At 54.7% G+C, this 25,270-nt stretch overlaps 2 protein-coding genes across 2 annotated transcripts in view; one reads left to right on the forward strand and one right to left on the reverse strand.

Moving 5' to 3' along the window:
• Positions 1-25,270, forward strand: part of RSPH14 (radial spoke head 14 homolog) — a 78,986-nt gene that overhangs the window by 4,190 nt on the left and 49,526 nt on the right. Inside the window, exons 3-5 of the mRNA XM_011237584.3 lie at positions 1,321-1,578; positions 2,620-2,719; positions 5,668-5,786. Of these exons, the coding sequence (XP_011235886.2) occupies positions 1,377-1,578; positions 2,620-2,719; positions 5,668-5,786 (421 nt within the window). The 5' untranslated portion in view covers positions 1,321-1,376. The remainder of the gene's footprint in view (positions 1-1,320; positions 1,579-2,619; positions 2,720-5,667; positions 5,787-25,270) is intronic.
• GNAZ (G protein subunit alpha z) overlaps positions 5,115-25,270 on the reverse strand; it is a 40,481-nt gene continuing 20,325 nt past the window's right edge. Inside the window, exons 3-4 of the mRNA XM_002929538.4 lie at positions 8,011-15,176; positions 5,115-5,863 (exon numbers count right to left, since the gene is read on the reverse strand). Of these exons, the coding sequence (XP_002929584.1) occupies positions 14,832-15,176 (345 nt within the window). The 3' untranslated portion in view covers positions 5,115-5,863; positions 8,011-14,831. The remainder of the gene's footprint in view (positions 5,864-8,010; positions 15,177-25,270) is intronic.

Raw genomic sequence — 25,270 nt, forward strand, 5'->3', positions numbered from 1 at the left:
GAGGGAAGGAGGTGCTATTATGAACCTCCCTTTTGCAGCTGTAGAAAGACACAGAAGTAACTTGTCAAGGCCCACCCATGGCCTGGGTCTGGATCCTGTTAACTACAGTTGACCTTTGCACAACATAGGGGTAGGAGTGCCAATGCTAGCCTTCCCCCACAGTCGAAAATCCACTTAAAACTTTTGACTCCCTTCTTAACTATTAGTAAGCCTACTGTTGACCAGAGGCCTTACGGATAACATCAACAGTCGATTAACATATATGTTATTGTTCTATTTATTATATACTATAATCTCACAATAAAGGAAGCTAGAGGAAAGAAAATGTTAGTAAGGAAAGTATAAGGGAGAGAATACATTCAGTGTTTATGTAAAAAATATTGATACAAAAAGTGTATTACGTAAAAAAAAGTACTGTATTATAAAAAATCCATGTGTAAGTGGACCCATGCATTTCACACCTGTGTTGTTCACAGGTCAGCTATCCTGAGCCACACTGTCTGTAGTTGCTCCAAGTATAAATGTGTGTAATAAAAATAAATCACACTTTAGGGGCGCCTGGGTGGCTCAGTCGTTAAGCGTCTGCCTTCGGCTCAGGGCGTGATCCCGGCATTATGGGATCGAGCCCCACATCGGGCTCCTCTGCTAGGAGCCTGCTTCTTCCACTCCCACTCCCCCTGCTTGTGTTCCCTCTCTCGCTGGATGTCTCTATCTCTGTCAAATAAATAAATAAAATCTCTAAAAAAAAAATCACCCTTTAACCTTAATTCCTCTTTTTGTGGCTGTGTCAGAAGCATCTGAATATGGGTCCCTGATGGGTGAATGAACTAGACCTGGATTTGAACATTGGCTCCTGGCCTTACCAGTTCCATGACCTGAAGCCAACTCCTACCTATAGACCTCAACTACTTCCTTTGTAAAATTGGGATAACACAAGTGCCCTCCTTCTGGAGTAGTTGAGTTCGATACTAGGTGTTGCTGGTGTAAGATAAGGACTACCCGTGGTGACCATATTCGTGTTTGCACCTTTGGTTTGTTTTGTCTTTTTGGTGCCTTTGACCCAAGGCCCAGCATGTAAACTATTGATGGTTTCCTCTGTCGTTAAGCACGGGAGAACTCTGGAGTTTGCAATTTGGGCTGCTCTTTACCTTTATCATGACCTTGAGCAGATTCATTCATTGCGCTCAGCCTCAGTTTGCTCATCCACAAAACGGAAGTAAAGATACCCACCTGACTGCCCTTATGGTTTGAGGATCAAACGAGAAGTAGCTTCTAATTCCTGGTGGTAATAATGACAACTTTTTGTGTTCTCTTAATCAGTGGTTTCTGCAGAGCTTTGTTTTGAGAGTTAGAGAGTTGCCCTCCGCAGTCGTGGAATGATGGCCCATGCCCGGAGCTCCATGTACCTGCCCCCCGACATCAATCCTGCTCAGGCCGCCATTGCCTATGGCTGTCGGGCCCTGCCCAAGCTGAACGAGGAGCTGCAGTCAGAGGACCTGCTGACGAGGCAGAAAGCCCTCATGGCTCTGTGCGACCTCATGCACGACCCTGAGCATGTCTACGTGGCCATTGACATAGGTGAGTGTCACAGCCCAGGTGACCATGACTGCGATCTGGATGGATAGAAACAGTGGCTTGAAGTGGGAGGTGCTGAGGTGACATGGCCTCTTCACCGCGTCCCTCCCGGCTGGTCAGTCCTTGCTCAGACACCACCAGTGTCCCACCCAGAGCCACAAATCAGCCCCTTCTGCTATGGCTCAACCAGGTGGCCACAAATCCATCTAACAGCCCTGTTTATTTACGTCATCCATGAGGCCGTCACAAAAGATAAGCACACGCCTTATTAAAACCACACACGTATCCGGGAGCTATGTCCCTGGTGTCCCACTCTTCTGATGATCAAAATAAGGCTTGAGGTGATTTTCATGACATGGTCACACATTTCCCAGATCAGGCAACCGATGGATGAACTGCTGCTTCTCCCTCCAGCCCTAGCTGAAGGGCAGGTTAATTCCAGATTTGGCTGTGGTTCCTAGAAACAGGGCCTAGGACACCGGGTGGAGCTTAAGGTGCTGTTTAATAAGCCTGACTCTGGGCCAGCACCACCCCAGTGCTCTGCCTATGTTATCTTAATTCTCGTAGCACCTGCCTTGGGAGGGAAGATAAGAAAACTGACAGATAAAAAAACCGGATGTTCAGAGGAGGGGTGCAAGTGTAGGGTTGCCAGATAAATAAAGCAGGATTTTTGTTTGCCCAACGTGGCATCCCTAGGTGTAACCTATTCAAGGATACATGACTACTTTGGGACAGGGGTGAGAATTTGACCCCTCAGTATCTCCAAATGCAAAGGCCACTTTCTTAATCAGTGGACCGGGAGACCAGGCATTGGTTGGAAGCGTGCAGGGGGTTAGATAACACAGCCCCCTGTGTGAGCCTTTCTATCTCACAGAGACCATTCGGTGAATCAGAACTCCTTTGCATTTGGCATGATTCCCCCAGGCCCCAAAGCAGCAGAACTTCTGGTAGTCTCTCGTTGTCCGACATTGGCTCACCTGTCAACTTCTAGGTAAGTTGATTTCTTGAGACCAGTAAATGCTCAAAGGTTTCTGTGCCTTGCAGGCTGCCTGGAGAGCCTGAAAGCTTTGCTGAAGGATGACAATGCCATGGTGCGGCTAAAGACCACTGAGGCGCTCTACATCATGGCCACCCATAACGGCAGGTGGGCAGCTGTCTCTGGGAACTGGTGTCATGCTTCCAGCCACACCCCCTCCCCTGGGTGGCAGGCCCTTGGATGACCTTAAATGCTCTCAAGTTTTGTCTCTCAGTTTGTGTGTGTGTCAAAGGGAGGGTGGGGGTGCTTTCCCATATCCGTTCAGTTCTCGCTCTTGACCTGGGATCACTGGTTTTACTTGGCATTGAAAACGGAACCGAGAATCACAAAGCCCTGCCCAGGGACTGCTGCCCAGCGTGCATGTGCCCAGAAAGAAGGAATCGAGGGGCAGGGTGCTCATTGTCTTCCAGCTTGTTTGATGTAAACAACAGATGCCCCTTACAGAAGCTTGAGATCCTTTCAGGGATGTCAGGGCATCTCATGAAATGAAGGTGAGGTTGCTCAGTCCCGCCTCTCCTCAAGCTCTCTGTGCCTCAGTGTCCTAGTCTCCACCTGCTTGTGGGGGCAGGGAGTTAAATGCGTTGGCACACGTGAAGCGCTCAGCCCCAAAACATCTGCCTCACGTTGGCCTGGCTGGCCACCGGGTGCTCCTCTCTCTGGGGACTGCTGCCTCCTTTCTCCCTGCAGATAGTCTCTGTGAACTCACACTCCTGCTTGCTCAGGGCCATCTCCAGATGGTGGTCTTGGTCCCTCAGTCCCCCTGAACTCCCTGCTCCCTGATTCCTCTCTGGGTTCTAATTTCAGGTCCCCAGAAGGGGACGTGGTTAGCCCGAACAACGTGCAGCCCTGGCCCGTTGGGTCAGTATGAATGAATGGGGTGTGTACGGGGAGGTGGTGCTGCAGTGAGAGCCCCAATTCACATGCTTTGCACCAAGAAGGGCAGAAGGGTATGGGGGACAGAGGAGTGAGGGGGGGCAGGAGCCCTGGTGTTTGGGGACTCCAACGTTTCCTTGGTGGAGTCTCGCTGTGCTTATCTGAGCCAGACCCAGGCCAAGTGCTTTAATACTTAGGAGCATAGAGGACTGTAGGGACTCTCATTCTTCCTGCTCCTATTTTCTCTCTCTGGATGTGGACATTAAGTGGTAACCCCCAACAAGGGCTGATAGACACTGTGGGGAGAGGTGCTTGGAGCTTGGGCAAGTACAAGGAAATTGTCCGTTTGTTTAGTGGCAGTAGGAGGTTGGGGGGGTGGATTCGTGGATATGGCCACGGTAGCAGAGGTTGATGGGGGACACGCAGTGAAGCAAATATGACTGACCAAGGACCTGCTACGGCCTGGCCCGCACACTCCTTCAGTGTCTGCCATCCCTCGCTCTGCCACCTCCAGGTGTGGGGAAGGGAACCAAGATACCAGGGCCCAGAAGTCCCAAATCCTGGCTCGTTCCACCACATCACAGTAGATGAAGACTGCAAAGAGCCAGAAGTAACAGAGGCTGGTTTCTGAAGTTTGCCCGAGTTCGGTGGTGATCTTGTAACTTAAAGCCAGTAGCTCGTGGAGTCTGTCAAGCTCTAAGTAACTGCTCGTGTGGAAACTTTTGTACCTCTTGCACCCACACAGGTAGCGACAGGAAGAGGGGACGAGGGTAGCAGCCTGGGGCTTGACATCTTGTTGCCTTGAGAAGTCAGTGGGTATGACAGCCCACAAACGGGAGAGCCTTCCAGGAGGCCTGCCTCGCCTGGCTTACCTGTTGTTCACCTGCTGGTGAGGGGGGCAGATGCCCTCAGGGCAAACACGGCAGCCTTACAAAGCGGGAGTGACCGGGTGTGGGCAACCAGGGGCTCACTGAAGAGGCCCGGACACCTCATGATGGGCAGTCAGGGACGTCCTCTGCAACCCGGGTGCCCTGCTAGGATTTTCTTGTCCCGGAACAACTCCGAATTCAACGTAGGTTAAATCCTGGCCAACACAGCACGAGCACAACTGGTTGGGCACTTCCTGTGTGTCAGGCCCGGGGCAAGGGCATCACACTGAGTTCTCACTGACCCCAGCCCTGAGAGATGTGCCCTCCGGAGCCCTCACACCAGATGTGCTCGGGCCCAGCAGTTAATCAAAAGAAAGAGTTACAAAGCCAGCAATTGCAGAAGTTGCACATTCCCTTTAAACTGTTCATTTTAACCCCAGACACGAATAACGAGGCGCTCACCAACCCCTCTGTGCCACCCAGGCCTCTTCTTGGGTGTGGGCCCACTGGTTGGTGTTTCCCATCATCTTTTTTGCTTAAACCACACCTATAACATCTTCTAATTTGCAGCTTTGGTTTCTTTCAAATAGAGTGAGAACTCAAAGACATTAATGGAGTAATCTGCATGTAAAAACCTTCTAGAAGCTTTTACAGTCATCTCGCTTTTTTTTTTTTGAGACTCACTTTTGAGTCTTCCCAAAGCAATCAACTTTGTTTTCATAAGGAAATTAAAAAAAAAAAACACCTCTTCTCACATCTAATTGGCTTCCCTAATAGTTAATTAACTTATATAATTATAACAAGCAGCATAACGGGCATGCATAGGTTTGGAGGCAAGCATCTGGCTGTTGGCAGGCTCCCCATTCAGCTGGGGAAGAGGCAGGGGCTTCGAGGGGCAGGGATTGCACAGCCTGGAGCATCAGTGGGTGTCTGCCCCAGTGGGTGGATCCCTGAAGTCAGGGTTGGTCAGTTGTGAATTCTGTTGCCTCATCCTCATTTTACAGATAATAGGATTGACGCTCACAAGAGTGAAAGGAAGCATCCAGGGGTACAAAGAGCAGAGTCCTAGCTGAGGAAGGGCCAGAGCTGTGTGATTCCAACATGTGGTTCCTTGCACCGCCACACAAGCCGCACTGCTCTCATGGCCTCTAGAGATGCCGTAATTGATTGTCCACCTCTGGCCTTTTGCTTCTCCCTGGGAGCCGGAGGAATGTGGTCTGTGCCAGTGGTGGGTGGGCACCTTCCTCCTTGCTCTTACGGTATCCTCTCAGGGCATGGTCTTAATTGTGCCTAAATCTGAATTCTTTTCCTCAGAGAGGGCTTTTTAGAGCATGATGTCATCCTTGCCTTGTCCTACCTGCTGAACGACCCTCAGCCAGCCTGTCGAAAGAACCTGCACCTGGCCTTGAAGCATATGGCCCAGCTCCCCTCAGGTAGGGTCTTTGTGGGCATCAGGTGGCCTCTCGGTCTCCACTGCAGGTCACTCATGCGTCATGCTGCAGGTCGCGGTCTAGAGCACATTTTAAAAAAAAAGTTATGCTTTTACTAAGGTACAACATACATATCAAAAAGGCACAAATCATACATGAACGTTTTTTCAAATTGTACTAAGTAAACATGCCGTGGAACCACTACCCAGATTGAGAAATTTCTAGAGTATTGCCACCACTCTAAATTTCCCACATGCCCCAGACCAGTTACTACTGCTCACCCTAAGGGAAACGGTATCTTCTCTTTATGAGACTGTAGATTGTTTTATGCCTTTTCTTAAATTCTACACAAGTGGAAACGTACAGTCTGTAACATCTTGTTTCTACCTTTGTTTTTGCTCAGCGTTTTGTCTCTGGGATCCCTGCATGATTTTTGCTGATTTGCACTGGAGTGTGGGATTCGCATTATATGAGTATGCTGCAGTCTTTTTATCCACTTTGTTGCCAACGGACATTTGAATTATTTCTCGTGTACGGCTCCCAAGAACAGAGTGTCTATAAACATTCTTCTGAGTGTCTTTTGATGGACGTACAGATGCATTTCTTTTGAGACATACCTGGGAGGGGATTGCTGGGGATAGGACAAGTTTGTGTTCAGCCGTAGAAGGTACTACCAATGGTTTTCTAAAATAGTCATACCAATTTACACTCCCAGCAGCAGTGCCGTCGAGTTCCACATGCTCTCCATCCTCACCCACACTTGATCTTTCCTGGCTCTTTATTTTAGCTATTTTGGTGGGTGGGTGAGTGGTAGTGTCTCATTTTGGTTTTAATTTGTGTTTCCCTGATGATTCTAGCCCTGTAAATGCCCTCATTTGTGAAGTGTGCCATAGCGCGTTTAAAGAGTAAAGAAAGCCTGCCCCCCCCCCAGGCTTGAGGTCGCCCTCAGTTGAGTGCTCTTGCTGGTTAGATGCAGAGTCCAGGGTGATGGCCACCCACCCCCCGCAGCTAGAGGCTTGAGGTTTGTGTCAGATTCACAGCTGCCCTGTCACGTGGTGCAATGAACATTTTAAACAGGGGGCTCATTCCAAGAGGCGTGATATCAAGGCCTTAAAGGGGGTGCCTCAAGTTAAAGGTGTGCAAAAAGGCGTCGCAGCCCAGGAGTGAGACAGCCCTGGGTTCCCACTGCCCTTTCTCCTGGTTCTTTGCATGCCCCCGGATAGGTTACTTTCTCAAGCGAGAAGGTGCTCGTCAAGCGTGTAGCGCATCGCCCTGCATGGAATGCGCCATAAACCCTCAACTCTATGTGTGAACGCTCCCTGAGTTGAGGGCCCAGAGAGAAATGACTAATGGGATCAGGAGCAGAGAGGCAGGCCTAACAGACCGGGGCCCTTGGGGGCCTGGGATTGCTGCCATCCGGGAAGCGCACCTTCTTCCAGCTGGGCCGGGCTGGGCGTTGGGGAGCATGCTAGGCCAGACGACAGACCCCCGGTGGTCTTCTAAAAGGACGCGCTTATCCCTGGCCCCATCCCAGGCCAACAGAATCTGTCTCTGGGAGCGGGCGCACATATCTTTCTCAAATGCACCTTGGCCGATTCTCCCTGGAGGCCGTGATTGGGGGCCGCTGGGACAGTGGGGTGTCTGTGAAGCACCAATGCTCAGGCCTGAGCTAAATGAATGCCCTGTGCTTACCACACAGGAATGCTCCTTCTTGGGGTGTGCAGCTCCCAGCCAGCTGTCTTATATTACTGCGACCCGTTTAAGCATTCAGAATAATACAGAGCCGATTGTCAACATCCCCTCAGCAAACCCTCACAGCTTTGCTACGTCTTAACATTCTACCGCATTTCCCGTTTGCTTGAGATTTTTGTTTAAAAAAAAGTAATAACAGTCCAAGTACCCTGTGAACCTCCCCACCCAGCACCCTTTCTCCTGCCCTCCCCGGACCCCCCAGTAATTTCTGACTGTATCCCTAACGCACGTCTTTGTTACCACGTGTTATCACGTGTAGTTATGTTACCACGGATGTATTTATCCAGAGATCTTGCCCAACATGTTTTAGAACTCTGTGCCAATGGATTTTGCTGCATGTATCCCCTTGCCACTTAACCTAATGTTATAATTTTGAGATCTATCCACGTTGTGTCATGGGCTCCATTTGACTATTTTAACCGTGGCATACCCTTCTGGTGTTTGAATGTAATGCTGACATTCAATATACACTTACCCGTGCTTGGCTCATGGGGCGGGCTGGTTGTTTCTGATCCTGAGCATTCCCGCTCAGATTTTCCTGGAGTCCCTCCAAGGCCTCTGCTGGAGGAGAGCATCCTTGTGGAGGCGGGAGAATGCATGGCCTTCAGTTTGGCCAGAGGCTTCAATTGCTTCCCGGCCCGCCCTCCTCCAGCCAGGAGAGAGCCCGTTGCACATCCTCACCGGCAACCTGATGGTGTGTGGTGTTGTTGCACTCTTGTGTGGCTTTGCCGTCCCCTGTGGCTGGGAGAGGAGGCATCTTTTCTCTGCCTGGCGCAGCCCGCATCTCCTCTCCTGCCCAGTGTCTCCCTGGAGCCAGAGCACACTGTTGAGTTGTTTTTCCATTTCTTATTGATCTGAGGGAGTGTTTCATTCATCCTGGATTCCAACCCTTCGTTGGCTACACGCATTGCAAATACCATTTCCTGGGTTGTTGCATGGCTTTTCACTGTTTATTTGTTTATCCATTAGCCCAGCAGTTTTTCATTTGAATGTAGTCAGTTTCATCTGTTTTTCCCTCGGTGTGTGTGTGTGTGTTTTGTGCTTCTTAAGAGCTCATGAAGATATTCTGCCCTATTTTGTTCTAACAGTGTAAGAGTTCCGTAGAGTTACAGAAGCTCTACGGTAATCAGTGTTCTGGCGGGGAGGGCCCCGCTTCTCTCTCCGTCCTGCAAAATTGTTCTGGAATGCACAAGCACTGGGCACATCATAAGGAGTAGGGGGGGTGTGGTTCTGACAAGCCTCTCTGGGGGCCCCAGGAGCGAGCCACACCCTCTATCACAGGTTTTCTTGGGTGCTGCTTGTTGTGACGTGCCTGGAAGGGAGGCCTGGGACACTCTGTGAGGGATGTGCGGGAGTGGTGGTGGGGGGGAAAGCTGGAGGGAGAGAGGGAGACACAGGGTATGGCAGACGCCCCAAGAAGTCCGCCTGGGGGGACTCTGAGCACGGTGGCTTCTGGGGTGGCCAGTGTGGCTGTGTCCCAGGTGGCGTCCTCGCTGGGCCTCGGGGTGGGGTGGGTGCATCTCCTTCAGCGGCTGTACTTTTAACCAGTGTGTGACCTTGGGCAGTAGCATAGCCTGTCGGAGCATCGGCTTGATCACGGAGCAGGGGAGTCTGTGTGCCTGTGTGCCTGGCAGTCTGACTCAGCTGGCTCTCCTACTGGTGGTCATTCGCATGGGTTTTCTATCCACTGCCGCCCTAGAAGGCACCCTCTGCACCTGGCCGACTGCCTGGTGCTCAACAAATATCGGTTTTAGCAGGCTTTATGCCACATTTTAAAGGATCATTTGTTAGTTATTTGCGGCAGTTCACTCCTTCCCTCCTTCATTAATTCAACTCCTGTGTTGCACCCTTGATCTCTTCCAGCCACTGTGCCTCAATTTCTTCGTCCACAATACGAGGTGTCCATAGGGAAACAGAGGTCTTCCCTGGGAGTCCTTGGGCCTGGTGGGATCGGGACTGCCGTGTGGCTTCCCAGAGGAACCAGCAGGGGGTGCCATAGGACCGATGACTGCCTGAAGGGTCCTGGCTCTCCTCTCAGGCCCCCGGGTGCTGCACGTCAGGCGAAGAGAAACCAGGATTGTAGAGGCAAATGCTGCCCAGAAGCCTCCAGGCCGGGTTTCCTGTCAGCAGGGTCCTGAGTGACCGCTGGGAATTCTGGGGGAATCTCGGTCTGCTCCCTCGTTTCTGCTAACCCCACACAGAAACAGGTCTTATTTTGTGGCCAGGCGTGACAGGAGAGAACTCTGACGCCAAGAATGAGGATTCTTCTGTAACTGGACTTTAGGATGCATCTGAATAGCACCGGGGCCCTGGACGCGTCTCCCTACTAGCCCCACTGGCCATGGCCCCGGCCCCTTGGGCCCTCGGAGGGTGGCCCGGAACCAGCTTGACTGGGTGCACCCGTGAGTCTGGACTGAGCTCTGAGCTGCTGGCCCAGCTGTGGCAGCAGCACGGTGCAGGGACTGCTCTGTCTCTGACATACCAACAAACCAGGTGCAGCCTGGCTGGGGTGGGGCTGTGGGGGGTCAAAACAGGTGCCCCTCCCTGCCCAGAGGCGAGCTCCAGCCAGGGAGTGGGGAGGGAGACAGAGAGGCTGTTCTCAGTCCTCTTCTGTGGAGGGACAGGGCTTACTGGGCTTGATGTCAGATGCAATTCTGATCTTGGGAATTTTGAGGTGTGGGGGCACATCAGAGCTGAAGGGGAGGGAGTAGCAGAAGCCTAGGGAGAGGGGCTCCTGGAGAAGCAAAACGGTGTTCTCCCTCTTCTGCAGTGTGCCTCGGCCAGGCAGTCTTGGGCAGGCAAGCTGCTGTACCCCTTTCCCTCCTCGGGGGCTGCCTGGGGAGGTGGCCTGGAGCAGCCCTGGCTCCTCCTGGCTCTGACACCAGAGAGTGGAGGGATGGGGCTGGCTGCCTCAGAGGGGTGGGAATTTCCTTTCTCGCCTGCCTTCAGGACCGGGTGCCGCAGGCTCTAGGCATGTCCTCAGCCTGACAGTCTGTGGTGGGCAGTTGCCCCCTTCTCAGACAAAGGACGATTCCCACCAACGGTGACACTGCCCACCTGGTTCCCAGCCTGGTGCACCCACTTGAAGCCTCCTCTCCTCTCACCCTCCCCATCCACTGGTCTTCTCCGGCCGGGAGAGCCTTTCCCCGCATGGCCCGGTCAAGGCAGGTCACCATCTCAGCAGCTACCCTCACCGGCTCTCTTGGAGCGGGCAGTCTTTCTCAGCTCTCTCTATAAGGTTCTCATAATATTCCCAGGCAGTTTGGGAGAGCTCGTTACACAAAGCGGGTCAAGTCCTTCTGGCACAGGTGCTGGGCAGAAGCAGCTGGTCCCTGGCCTCGGACCTACCTCAGCACTGAAGCCCCTCACCCGGCTCATCTCTTAGTGAGGTGAGCGCCCAGGAAGCCGTCCAGCCTTGGTGGGGCCCCCTTGTCCTCATGGGGACTGCGGCCCTCCCCAGCACTTGCCCCTGAGGCAGCAGACCTGCACCCCATCCCCATTTGTCCTAGATGGCCAGGGCCTTGCGTGGGCTCCAGGGAGGGTGGACAGATGGAGCACTGGCCCTGGGGACCCAGGCCTGGTCAGGTCACTTGTTACACTGTGTGGTGCTGGGAAGTCATTCCCCCCTGCGGGTCTCTGTTTTCCCCTCTATAAGACAGAACCAGTAATCTCGGCTTCCCAGGTGTCAGGAGGATGGAATCAGATGAGGGTGTACCAGGTTCAGCCCAGGGCCATGTGGTGAGCAGTCACTGAGGGGAGCTGGGACCCATGGGTCCATCTCAGGTGGCCACGAGAGCTATAGGGGCGGATGGCAATACCCTAGAGCCCACATGGTGGTGTGCCCTATCAGAGGGAGTCTTTGGCCACATCGTGGGACTTGGGCTGTGGTTAGTCACCTGCAGAGGGCGAGGCTGGGCCAGCTCCCCCTGGACAGGGTAGAGTCTCTCCCCTTAGGATCAGCCTCCTGCCAACTCTGGCTTCCTCTCACCAGTCCCTCTGCTGCTGGTCCTGCAGCTCATTTCCCTCTGGCTGATGCCACCATCGGTGAACCCTTCCTGGACCTTTAGCTTAGCAGGTGCCTTCTCCATGCTGGGTAGTGATCGGGCACAGTGGAGGAAGAAGGTGGGTCAGACTGGGCCAGATCCCCTTCCCACCTCGCCCTGGCATGGGTGCTTTTTGCAGTGGGGTGTGGGAGGGAGGGGAGTGGGCTGGGCCTCGAGAGATAGACCGTCTTGGACTGTGAGCATGGGGAAAGGCATGTCAGCATAATGAGCAGAGCAAAAGGGGGATGTAGCAGGCCCACAAGAGGAAGAGCTGGCACAGACGGAGGGTGACTAGACTTACCGTGGGGATCATTTCATAACGTATAGGAAAGTACTGAATCACTAGGAGGAATACCTGAACCTAACAGGATGGAATGTCAATTATACTCAATAAAAATAGGCAACATAAGAAATGAAAAATAAAATGCATTGAATGCATGGTCTCTGAAATGTCACGGAAGGGAGTATAGGGAACATACTTGTCAGAGGTGTCAGTGATATGAGGCAGGAAGGGGCAGTTCGTGTCGCAGATCACAGGGGAGGTTTACGAGGAAAAAAGGTGCAGACGGATCACGGTGGAGGGGGGGCCCTGGAAGAGTTGGCTGACTGGGCTCTGGGAGCCAGGAGTGCTGGCCCAGGGAAGCCACCTCCCATTGTTGAGTACATCAGGAGGGAAGGCAGAATCCTCCTATTTTCCTTCTAGCTGTGTATTTTTAGGTGAAGGATGCGCACGGTGAAATTACTGCTCTTTTCACAGTTGGCATTGAAAGCGTAAAATAAGTCTCAAAGATTTTAAGTCACATGCTATTTCTTCTTATACAAAAGTCCCCTTGGGTGTCTGCTGTTTGGTGATGTGGGAAGGCGTGAAGGGAATCCCCATGAGGGCTCGGGGTGGGGGAGGGAGAGAGCCCGATCTGTCTGTGTGTCTCTGTAATGTGTATCTGCGTGCGCGCATGTGTGTGTCTCCGACTGCTGGTCCTCACTCGCAGCTCTGTGTAGGTCCTGGATTTGAGGAGGAGGGCAGAGCGGCTCTGTGCTCCCTGTGGGATCCTGTCTGGGGGCAGAGTGATCAGGAGGAGAGTCAGGCAAGAATCCTGGGCTTGGGGAAACACTTGCCTCTCTGCTCCACCAGTCCCCGACCTTGACCTTGAGCACCTTTCCTCTTCTGTAAAACGGGTCCCAGCTGACAATCTGCTGTGGTAGAGGCGTTCAAGCCCTCTGTAAGGGGCCTGGTGCAGCATGCACTCACTCGCTCGACTCCTCATTAGTGCCTTCTACCACATGGAGATGCCTCTAACCACACAAGCCAAGAGGCAGCAGACAGTGGGACGGTGGGGGACCCCTCCTCCTCGCACCCTGCAGGACCCCACCTTCCCTGTTAGGCATTGTGGGAACCCTCCAGGCCGTCCACCTCTTGCACTTTGGGAGAGGTGTCTTTAGGCCATGAGGGGTCTGGGTGATGGTGCAGCCTGGGCCAGTGCTGGGCGGGGGTCTCGGAGCCAATCACCCCCAAACCTCAGCCCCTCCAGAAACATGGGCCTGGCAGGGCTCCTCTCTCTTGCAGTTTCTTTCCTTGCTCGAGGTCGTTTATTCTTGATGTTCATTTCAAAGTGATTGTGCCCGAATGTGTGGATTAGGGGAGAGAAGAAGCCAGCTGGGCATGGATGATGTCTCTGGGTACCCTCCCGTGGGTCAGCCGCACACACTCACAGCACGGCAGGACAAGGCTCAGCTCATTCAGGTTATTTTATTTTCTTAAAGTAGACAATCTTTAACTTTCATACAATCACCAGCTCCTCTTTCCCTCTGTACATCTCTTCAAGTCCTTGGCTGTGATTCCACACACTGACCTTGGACATACAGGTACCGAACCGAGGCTGAGAGAAAAGGAGATTTGGCAAGGGCTTTGGCGGCGCCTTCCCTCTTGACGGCGGGGATTCATATTTACATGTGGCCCTGGGCCAAGGTCCTTCCGTGGTGGCGGGTGCCACAGGCCCTGGGACAGGCAGGGCCGGAGTGCGAGGTCCCGGCAGGGCCTCCCTCAGGCTATAATGCTGGCTGAGCCCTCACAGGAGTTGTAGTGGCTCTCAGCCCGTCTCAGGTGTGGAACATGCCGGGGCTGGGGCCCCATCTCCCGCTTCCCCTTCCTCCACTTGCAAAGCCACGAATAATTTACTCTTTAAATACCAAGACATTTAGCTATTGTTCATTCGCTCTGAGGTGAAGAACCTTCTTTAAATACATCACATTTATTTTCTGAAATAAAAACAAAGCAGAAACCGCACCGGTTACAGGAGGACGCTGCAGGGGCTTATGTACAATGCGGCCCCGCGACGCTGCCGTAGGGCGGCCGTCCACCCCACTGTTGCTCGGGAGCAGAGGGACAGACTCATCCAGATAACAACTTTTACACTCAGCAAGCCAGACACAAAAAGGACCACCTGAAAAAAAAATATGTTTTGAAAATCTGCATTTTAAAAAAGAATACTCAACTGCATTTGAAATTTTCCGTTTTTCTGCGAAACACCACGAGATTTGGCCAAAAAAAAGGATGTCAGAGAAGAAAAACCAGGGTTTGATTTATAAAACATCAGACTAGTAGAAGAAAAGCTGGAACCCAGCTGGCCTAGTTTGAAACAAATCGTGCCACTCATGTTATTGTGTGGATTTTTGCTGCATATTTTGAAGCTGTTTAAAAAGAGCTGTGAGTGGCTAGAGGTCTGGTTAGTGCTGTCATCTGGCCTCACACCCAGGTTCCAGAACAAACGTGGTACAGAGTAGGCCAGCAGGGAAGGCGCACAGACCCTGCTCTGGTCCTCTCCTGGTCAGCAGCAGGGTCCCCGGTCCAAAGCCTGGGCAGAGCTGGCTTCCTCCAGATGACCCAGCTGCCTCTCCTCATAGTCCCATGGGGACCCCCATGCAGAGTGGGGCCGACTCGGGAAGGCAAGGTGAAGGGGCAGGAAGGGCTTGTAGTGAACTTGGTGACAGCTGCTTAAGTCTTCAAGAGGCTCCGACGCTTTGGGGAACTTGGCCATCTCCAGACCGTGTATGTGTGCATGTGCGTGTCTACCTACCTAGCAATCTATCCATATATATTTATGTTTGCGGAAACGTGGGGGCCAAGGAGGTGGAGGGGCGGGGGGGGACATTCCTCAGGCCCCCGTTTTCTGCCCCTGGGCCAGGTCTCCCTAGCACGAATGGGGGTGTGACACCCCAGGGGTTTCGCCACAGGCAAACTGGCCAGCCTGGCTCCTCAGCAAAGGCCTATGTACTTGAGATTGTTCTGTATGATGACATCTGTCACCGCATCAAAAACAAACTGGATGTTACTGGTGTCGGTGGCACAGGTGAAGTGGGAGTAGATCTCCTTGGTCTCCTTGTTGCGGTTCAGGTCCTCGAACTGCCGCTGGATGTAGACAGCGGCCTCCTCGTAGGTGTTCTGGCCCTTGTACTCGGGGAAACAGATGGTGAGCGGGATGCGCCGGATCTTCTCCGCCAGCAGGTCCTTCTTGTTCAGGAAGAGGATGAGTGAGGTGTTGATGAACCAGTTGTTGTTACAGATGGAGTCGAAAAGGCGCAGGCTCTCTGCCATTCGACTCTGCGGGCAGGAAAACGCTGGCGTTAATCAGGGGATGCCGCGTGGACGGGCTCTAGGCCCACAGCCCTTCTGGGAGGAAGCCCCCCATCCTGCCCCGGGCAGGGTCTCCCAGCCCTGCACTGGCCCCGGAAATATCACCCTTCTATCGGGAAGGCCTTCCTCTGCTAGGCCAAGTCTGTCTTCACCTGCCTCCCGCACGCTCTGGAGCCCCTGAAGTGGCTGGCCCTGCCCTCGGCACCCCGGCACTTATTTGTAAGGGGCTGTCCTGCTTCCTTGGACTCTCCTCTGTGGCTTGGGGCTGCTGCACAGCCTCCCTCGGCCGCAGGGACCCAGCCAACTCCGCACTCACAGCCGAGGGCCCGGTTTCCTGCTGTCCTGTGCTAGCTCAAGGCCCCCGAGCTGCCCTCACGTCTCCCTCAGTGCGAGTGTGGCCAGCGTCCTGCCCGGCTGGCAGCTCTGGCCCACCCTCCAGGCCTTGGTCCTGTCACATGGTACCGTCATTCCTCAGCCAGATCTGTGAGCGGAGAGCCTACGCTAAAACCAAAAACTCCGGTCTAGAGAATTGGGGAAGGCTCAGGCCCCTCTGCCCCGGCCAGGACATTGGGCTCATGTGAGGACAGTGTTCCAGGAGGCTCAGTGACCCCAGTGGCACTGGCCCTTACTTACCCCTTCTTTCTGAGGACCTTCAATGGGTTGTAGTGACTGAGTGTTTAAGGAACATAACGCGTCCTTCTGACTCCCAGACCCACCGTTTCCACACAGAACTGCCAATTCTGGCTTCTAAAAGGACTGCTGGTGAGTTACTATGGCGAAAGCTGCTCCCCATTTTAAAACAAAATAAACAAGCCAAATGTCCGAACAAAGCCCAGAACTAGTTTAGTTTAGATCTGAGGCGTCAGATTTAAGGAATTTCTGACCAGATTATATCACCAGTGATGTGGTAATGACGAAGGAAGCCACAGCTGGTGCTGATAGTGTGGCCATGGCATGCCAGCTTGTTCAAACCTTGCACCTTCCTATTCCCATTTTACAGATGAAGAAACTGAGGCTTGGGGAGGCAGGAAATGCGCTCCATGTTCCACGGCCAGGGGCTCAGGCTCACTGTAGCGTGAATGGGCAGCATTGTTGGCCTAAGTGAGGTCATCCCAGATGGGGGTGTCCACGCCCCAATGAAACCCTGCTCCTCCAGAGATCCTGGAATGTCCGAGGTACACAACCTAACAGCATCAGTGCTAAGAAGGAACCAGGCCGAATGGGGAGAGAATGCTCAGAGGTACTTGTCATTACTCTCCCACCTCAGAAAAGCTGCCCTGAGACTCCATATACCACCCTGCAGATCGTGTTTTCCAAACCAATCTTGCGCCTTGTTTAGAATGAGCTCAGGAACACCAGAAACTCTGGAAAGTGAGTGGTTTCAGGTCTTGGGAAAAGGAGGGGGTGACCTTTCTGCGGAAACAAGATGCAGGATCCCAAGCCCCAGCAGCGCCTGGAGGAGCCACACAATGTTCCCAAATGTGAGATAAGTGGTGGTCTAGGAATGTCACATTCTACTGGGGAGTAATTAGCTCTAATGGATTCCTGGAAGCCACATTGTAAAGCCTAACAGAGCTATCAATTCTCTTAGGAATGATGTCATAATCAGGGGCTGTGCTTCTAACCCTAAATTTCGCATCAGATAAATAACAGACGTGGTCATTAGCATGCACGCGTTAATTCAGCATGCGTTAATTCATTGAGCAAACACTTGCTGAGCATGCCCTAAGGGCCAGTGACAGGTCCCAGCTGTCACGCCAGGTGATAGAACCAAGACAGAGACCCAGAACTCAGAGGGGGATGGGTTGGCCACCAGCAGGTCACTGCCCATGGCTGGGCCCTGTGTATGGAGCTGGGGCTCATGGAGCGGGAGCCAGGACATGGCCAGGGTCCTAGAATGGTATCTGCTGGGTCACCTGGGGTGAAAGCCAGGGTAACTCTCAAACCCGGTCCAAGCCCAGCAGCTCTGCGCAGGCTGTGGAGTCCAGGAAGCAGAGGGGCAGGAGGGCATCCCAACATGATGAAACAGCGCATGTATGCTGGCCAGCGCTCGCACTGAGGCGTCCACTGGTCAGTCCCTTGAGGGCAGGCCCTGTGTGGCACTGGAGCAGTCACTGGCCACATGTCCCCTCCCACCCCACGGCCAGCTCAGCTGTTCTTCCTGCTCAGCACACACCCCAGGTTCCTGACTTCAGCCGCAGCTGACCAGTCCTTCCTGTCCCATGTGAACCTCTGCCCCACAGACAGCTCTTGGCAGGCTTTTTGGACCCCAAACATCTCTCTGAGCCTCACGTTCCTTACTTGGAAGTGTGGGAACTCAGGCACTTTCCTTACAGGGCAGCCATGCCCTTGGCAGTGCCTTGCAAATACTCAAGAGGATTGCTACCGCCCAGGAGCACAGAACAGGAGTCTCCCTCATCGTGGGGCCCTTGCCTGCTCCTGGGCTCCTCTTGCTTTCCTGGCTTTTGGGGGCTCAGGTTTCGTGCTTCTCTCTCTTCCTTGGGACAAGCCATGGGTAACCACACTGGCCATTATTTACAGACCTGGGAGATGATGGGCATCAAAGAATAACCACAAAACCTCTATCTGTGTAGACGCCCTGCCCGTGTGGGCGCTGCCAGGCAGAATTCAGCCCAGCCCGTGGGACTCACTGACTGGGTACCAGCTTGTAGACACACGAGCTTCAGAGCTTGAGAAGCACCGGACTAGATGCTCCCTGGGTGGTCATGGCCCACATGGGATGCCACCGTGCCAGGCCCCTCTGCTGAGGAGGGGCCAAACCCAGGAGGTGATGCGTGGGCAGGGTGGGGCCCTGGTGCTGCAGGGGGGACTCGATGCCCATGGTGCTACTGTCATTGTGGCATGTGCGCGTCTGCATCCTAAGCACTCCCAAGTGGGCAGGGCAGTGTCCTGACACCTCAGAGCACAGATCATTGAAAAAGAAACGTGCTATTTTGGGCAGTCAACTCTGGAAACTGCCCGGGTGTGAGTGTGGGAGGAATGAGTGCCATGGGTGCACCTCCCCGTTCAGCCTCCAGGGCTTCCCTCCTTCTCTCTCCATGTTCTGCTCACCCTCTGTGGCCCTGCTGAAGGCCCCTTCTTCCTGGAAGCTCCCCTGACTTCTCCTATCCCCATACCCCTGTTCACCCTCCTGCAGCACATGTCTGGCTATGCACCCTGCACCAGGATAAAGTCCCAGCCCCTCAGTCTGGACTTTAGGGCCTCCCCTGTACCCCCCACCCCGCTGGCCCTTGGTGGGTGTGCACAGCCTGGACACCAGCTATGGCCCCATTCTCCTCCCTGGCCTGGGTGGGGTTCCCCCCTGCCACCCAGTTCCCTTGTGACTCTGTCCACTTGGTGTCATGGGTCAGAGCTGGTGCTGAGGGCCCCAAAGGTGGTAAGCCAGAGTTGGGCACCATCCTTGTGCAGTCCAACCGGCTGCTGGGCCCCTAGGGCAAATGAAGTCAGGGGCAGCTTTGGAATCATTGATAGCACATCACCACGTTGTCCTGCGAAACCTTCATTAGCCCAATACAAACATCCTCTTGGACCCAGAAACCAGGAACCCTGCAAGGCATGTCTGTGCTGCAAGCAGGGCTGCTACCCATTTCACACACAGGGAGATGGAGGCTTGAATAGGGCAACTTCCAGGACTTGGCTAAGAGCCCTGTGTCTCCGCCAACCACATGTTCTTTTCCACCAAGAAGCCCTCCTTGCCTTTACCGCTCTAGCTGCCAAGGGAGCGGTGGTCATGGGTGCTTCACCCAGGAGGAAGCACACCCACCAGTAGCTCCCAACAGTGCCAGCCTGGGGCTCTGATGCCAGGGCCTGCTCACCAGCAAGATGGCCCTTCCTAGGAGTCTGGGGTTTGTCTGCACATTCATTTATATAAATAACGTGGAACAGACAATTCCCATCAGAAGCTTGGGCGGTGGTGGGAATCTTATTGCCCAATGGTGAGAAATCAGTGATTTGTAACAGCATGTCAGACAGCGGGACGCAGCTGGGTGGCTGGATGTGGTCCCTGGGGTGGTAAAGAAGTCAGCTCTTGGCCGTTTGCGGGGGTGGGGTGGAAGCTCCTACTAAGACAGGTCCAAATATACTCAATGCCACTGAATGGACTTCCCCCAGAGGGCCTGTGGATGTCACCAGGCAGGACCTAATGACCTATTCCTTTTCTTTCTTTTTTTTTTTTTTTAAGGTTTTATTTATTTGAGAGAGAGAGAGAGAGAGAGAGAACAGCCTGGGGGAGGGGCAGAGGGAGAAGGAGAAACAGACTTCCTGCTGAGCAGGGATCCTGACATGGGGCTCGATCCCAGGACCCCAGGATCACGACCTGAGCCAAAGGCAGATGCTCAACTGACTGAGCCACCCAGGCACCCCTAATGACCTGTTCCTAAGGAGGTCGCTGGCCAGTGAGTCTGGAATCTGCTCAGTGCTGAACTTGGCAGCAGAGGCCCTCACCTGGCACATGGGTACCACACGTTAGCACCCATGGTGGCCTGGACTGGACCAGCTTTATTTTGAGGCCCATGGCCAGGGTGAGCTGGGGTGCAAAGGGAAGCCTGCATATGGTGAGGGGAATGGTGTCCCTCAGTTCTGATTCTCTACGAAGGCTCTCCTGGTGTTGCAAAAGGGCTGTCCCTGTGCCTGGGTTACAAGCAGAGGGTCTGCGGCCAGAGGCCTGGCGTTCGCTGTCACCATCAGTTTCTGATGTGTCTTGGACAAGTCATTTCTCCTCTCTGGGCCTCAATTTCCTCATCTGTAAAATGGGATGGTCACGGCATTCAAAGCCAGGTCCACTGTGAGGAGAAATGGTGCTGGTGTGAGAACCTGGGTCTGTTGGGCCTGGTCCTGTGGCTGCTGCTGTCCAGTGGGCACTCTCCCATGCCACTCATTGCCCCTTGCCCTGGCACAGGGGTGTCCGTAGTCTCCTTGCCTCTCAGTGGAAGGCCACCCTCCCTGCACCCCCAGCACAGAACCGCTCTGGGATGCCATGGCCCCACTGCGGGAGCAGCTCCGGGGGCTGGAGGGAGAGAGGCCTGACTGCAGAGCTGGGCTCAGCCAGCCAGCACCTGACAAGTTCCTGGGGCCGGCAGCACCTCTGCACTGACCACAGGTTCCGGGGCCACCTGGTTCCTCAGGGTGCCTCCCGGGACTGCTCAGCCTAGAGATGTGATGGCCACCCGGCCCTGCCCTCACCAGTGTCAGGCTTTCCTCCTCACAGGAGGTTCCCTTAGCTTTTTAGTGGTGCACAGGACAGCCCCAAGTGCCAGGTGGAGCACCTCCAGTTACCACTGTTTCCCCGCTTTGATAGGTCAAGCCCAAGAGCTATGGCATGGCAGGGCTGCCTTTGGTTTCCTTGCATGCTGGCTGGGTGGGAGAGGGTGGGTTCCCAGTGACCCAGCCTTGAACCCAAGCGCGGACACTCACAGACAGCCCCTGCACTTTGCAAATGAGCAGAATGGGCCCCGCAGCAGGCAAAGGGGTCTGTCCACACGTTTTCTGCGTGGCCTCTTCTAGCACGTCTGACTCCCACTGATTTGAGAGTTCACTGGGCTGCCTGAAGGAGAAGGGCCAGTAGGTGTCCTCCAGGCTGTGCTTCCTGGGCCCCTCTCTAAGTGAATTCTAGCTCCCTCCATGATGGGGGGGGGCACTGCTCAGTTCTCCTAAGACACTGTGGTTTCTAGAGAGAGACAGGGGAACAGGTAAGGAAGCTGGCTAATGCCTGCCAGGCTGCCAGCCTGCTTTGGGTCTTTTGAACCTGTCCCTCTCGGGGGCTCATTTCAGTCTCCAGCCCTCCTTGTGAGCCATTCTACCTCTCCCCCAAAGCCTGCACCAGCTTCTCGAGTGTCACGCAGCTTGCTTCCACAACCTGTGACAGTGTGGGGTCCGGTGTGCAGATCTGCAACTTAACGGGCCTTTGAGGCGGACTGGGGTGGTGGCCTGTTTTTGGAGCTGGGGACCCTTCAGCATCTCTTTACCGTAGCCTCACTAACCCACACAGTAAAGTACACGTCATTTTCCAGCAGTACCGAACTGTGCGCAGGTGGGCGAGAGAAAGACCTCCACCCATTGCACCCCTCCTGATGGACGCCTATAGCTCAGGGTGCCCAGAGGGCAGGGTCCTTTCCGTTCTCTCCTCACAGGCCACCCCAGGTGTTCTGTTAGGACCCGGGTCCTGTTTGTGGTGACTCACTGACCACCCCTGGACTGAGAACCAGGCTATGGGGAAGGGGCACGGGCACGCTCTGAAACCCTCTCCATCCCCAGATTTCTTGACTTAGCTTCTGGGGCTAAGTCTGGATCCCCTCAGAGGGCCACACTGGCCCTTCGTGATCTGGGTGTTCTCATCCTTCTCCCCAGCCCCCACCTCCATGTGACTGCCTGTTCCTGGCCCTCACCTGCCCCGAGGTGCCTTGCATAGACTGCCTCTAGCCTGTGTCACTCTGGGCAAGATGCTTGCTTCCCGGCGCCCTGGTCCCTTATCTGTGAGGAGAAGGCAGGGATACCAGCCTCACAAAGGGGGGTGGCTTTTAATAGAGAAAACACACACTAAGACTTACACTCACTGTTTTCGTCATTGGTTGTGGGGCCCTGGGTCCCCTACCTACCTCTTGGGCCTTGAGTCCCCATCTGGCTGTAGGGTGGGTGGAGCCACAGGCATGCTGCGTGGCACCTGTCCAGGTGTCCCTGGTACAATGCAGGTGCTCAGCCAACCTTGCTGCCCTGTTACCATCACACAGGTTTCCCACTGTCCTGTTCTAGGAAGGGGAAGGCTGTGCGGACACTGCTCCTTGCTCCCTTTGGGGCCTCCAGGAGGCCTGGGCACACTCCAGGTTGCCTTGGTTTCCATACCAGCTCCCAGCTCTGTAGTCCTCCTAGGACACTGGTCCAGACCATCCTATTCCTGACACCCTCTTCTCTTGTGAGGACACACATTCTAGGGGGTGATGGGACCAGTACCTGCCTACCCTCCAAGCTCACACTGGTTTTGGGCAGCCATATGCGAATGTCGACTCATGCTGAACACGCCATCAACCAGACCCTTGGAACACAGGGAAGGCTGACTGGGGGCCTGCCCTGTACCGATGGGTAAATTTCACCGAGTGGGGGACATGCCAGGAGGCGGCAGCATGTGACATGTTGCGTGGCTGGGGCTCTGTACTGACCCATCCTGTCTCTGTCTGCTCCCTCTCCACCAGCTTCCTACATCCCAGGGTCTAGTGGAGGGTTCACTGTGGTCACAGCAAAGGGCAAGGCCAGTTGGCCCAACCAGGAGTCCACAGGGGTCTCCAGTCTTAGACCTCACATAAAATGCAGGTGACATCAAGGTTTCAACTCTTCTCAGCACCAGCTTGAATCCTGGAGTCCAGGTGACTTGGAACTCCAGCCTGCCAGCACTTCAGCACCCCTTCCTTGCTGAGCCCCTGCATTCCTCACTCCTTTCTTATCTCCCTGGTAGACCCTCTCCAGGGGCCCTTTGGCGTGAGATGCTGTTCTAAGCATAAGGGAGATGGAGAGGTGAGCCAACGGCCCTGTTCTCAATGAGCCAGTCCTGGGTAGGATGAAATGAACAAGGTGGTGTGGTGGCTGTGGAGTGGCCGAGGGTCAGAACCCTTGATCTGCCAGCCACCAGCTCTTAGCTGTCCTGAGCCTCAGTTTCCCCACCTGTAAAATGATGTCTGTTAATGTGCCTCCTCACAGGGCGGCTGAGGACTAAAGTGTGACATTCAGGGAAAGCTCAGTCCCCATGCCCAGGTACCGTAGCTGCAAGTGGCCATCATGGATATGACTGAGATAAAAGGGGAGGCTTCCTGGAGAAGGGGGCATCTCTACAGGGCCTTATGGGGGTGCGCAGGGCAGGGAAAGGCACTGGAGTAAGATCAGCAAAGGCATTGAGCTGCAGTGTAGGCAAGCTGGTAGGGGCAGTGGAGGGGATAAGGTGGGGGGCCAGGGCCTTGGCACTGGCTCAGCTGGGGCTCCAGAGCCTGGGGAGGTTCTTTCCTGTCCTGGGGCTCAGTTTCCTCTTCTCTAGGATGAGGTCTCAGTTTTGTTATAACCTGGACAGCTCAAGTCGGGCCGCTGTGGAAAAGCCTGGAGTGTTTGTTCATGGGAACTGTGAATTCAGCTTTTCACATTGGAAGTAGGGCTGGGAGGCTGGGCTATGCACATGAATGAGTTCCATTCACCATGGATGGAGCCAGCCCCATGGCTGCCCACCCCATAGCTGAGCCACTGGGCCTGGCCCTGGGGCAACAGAGTGCCAGGTTCCAAGGGTGCTGAGGGCGGGACCAGGGCACGGAGGTAGCCTGGCAGCACCATGGCTGGATGGGCCAAAGAGGAGGTTTCGTTTGGGGCCGGAGATAAAAACTGGCACCCTTCACAAAGTAACAGCCAAGCCTCTGGGCCCTCTGGGCTCCCTCTGTGGTGGAAGCTTGGGGGCACCAAAGTTGGGGGCTGCCTGTCAGTTGGCAGCGTGTGGTCTGGGGAGTGGGGGAGTGCTGACCCAGTGAATGGCATGTCCCAGTGGGCAGTGTGGTGCCCACCCTCAGTGCAGTGCCAACTGCCCCTCCCCCCTGCATCACTAGCAGAGGCAGGTGAGGCCCAGGATCCTGTGCTGTGGCCCTGGTGGGTGGGAGCAGCCTCCAAGACTTTCCTGGCCCATCCTGAGCCCTTCTAAGACAAAGTTGGCTTTGGTGTCCCCAGACTTCTCCAGGGGGAAGAAGGCTAGTGGGCCCCACCCTCAGACCTATGCCCTGAGTTCCTGGCAGGAAGGAACGTGGGGTGGGTGGGACCTGTATTAGATGCATTTGCAGCGGTGGACCGGTGTGAAGACAGACAGGGTCGTTCCTTTAAGTAAAATCACTCCAAGGATGGCGTCGGTCACTCAGGGAAACAGCTTATTCTTTGTCTCTAAAGAAGTGGAGGACGGGGGGCAGGTCTTTGGGGGTGAGAAAGGAGTATGTGTGTGTTTGTCTTCATGCAAAGCTGCAGCGAAGTCTAGGATGGCCAGGGGGTGCTCAGGTGGGGCTCTGCTGGGTGGCCGCGGGAAGCAGGTGGAGGCTGATCGTGGGGTGCCCCAGCCCAAGGCTCTGGCTGGGAGCAAGAGGCCAGGCCAGGCCCAGACTGCAGTCTGCCAGTGGCTCAAAGCCCTTTGCTTCCCCAGCCAGTCCACCGAAGATCTTCATCCTTCCAGGATTCAATTCTCTTTTGGGCTCCAGCTTGTCCAAGGGGAACTCAAAGGTACAAGACCCTGTATGTACCCCCAGGTGGAGGAGTGCAGGCAGGAGGGCTCCCCTGGGCACAGGGTGGTGGTGGCAAGCAGCAGAACAAGAGCCCCAGACTGGGCTGGAGGCCTGCTTGCACCGCCTCAGGGGCTATCCCTAAGGGAAGCAGTGGAGGAGGGAGAGGTACCGTGAGGAGCAGCAGACAGGGTGGGATCCGGGGGCGAGAAGGATGCGAGGACCAGCAGAGCCTCATCTGGGCACAGGCCTTGTGCCGTTGTCACAAAGACGCTGTTGGGTCCATGTTAGGATACTGCTCTCCTTTCAGAGCAGCTATGGCCAACAGTGAGGAACTGTGGTCAAGCAGCCTTCTTGGGCTCCAGGACACCCACCCTTCGCCATTCACCTCTGCTGAGAAGCATCTCCTGCCAGCCTGCTGCCTGTCCCCAGGCCCCACACACCCCATGCAGACGGCAGGCAGTGCCTGAGACTTCCTTGGGTTCTCCCTTGGCTGCTGGGCTGAGCTCACCTCGCCTGGCCGGAGCCTGGAGATTTGTGACTGCGCCCCTGACCCGTGGACAGATGGCTGTGCTGGACACACTGAGCTGGAGGGGGAGGCCACTGCATACACTCCCCTGAATGCGAGGAGCTTGGGACGCATTTGGGAGGCGACGGTAGAAGGGATGGGCAGACAGACAAAAACCACACAGGGAGGCAGCACGGCTGCTCCTCAGCAGAGGCCCAGTTCAGGAGCAGGCGGAGGAGGCCTGAGTCATGTCGGCTCACGCCTGCAGGGATGGGGACAGGACGCTTGGAGCTCCCCAGGCAGCCCCA

The sequence above is a fragment of the Ailuropoda melanoleuca genome, chromosome 14 (genome assembly GCF_002007445.2).
Source record: "Ailuropoda melanoleuca isolate Jingjing chromosome 14, ASM200744v2, whole genome shotgun sequence".
In the NCBI taxonomy this organism is placed as follows: domain Eukaryota; kingdom Metazoa; phylum Chordata; class Mammalia; order Carnivora; family Ursidae; genus Ailuropoda; species Ailuropoda melanoleuca.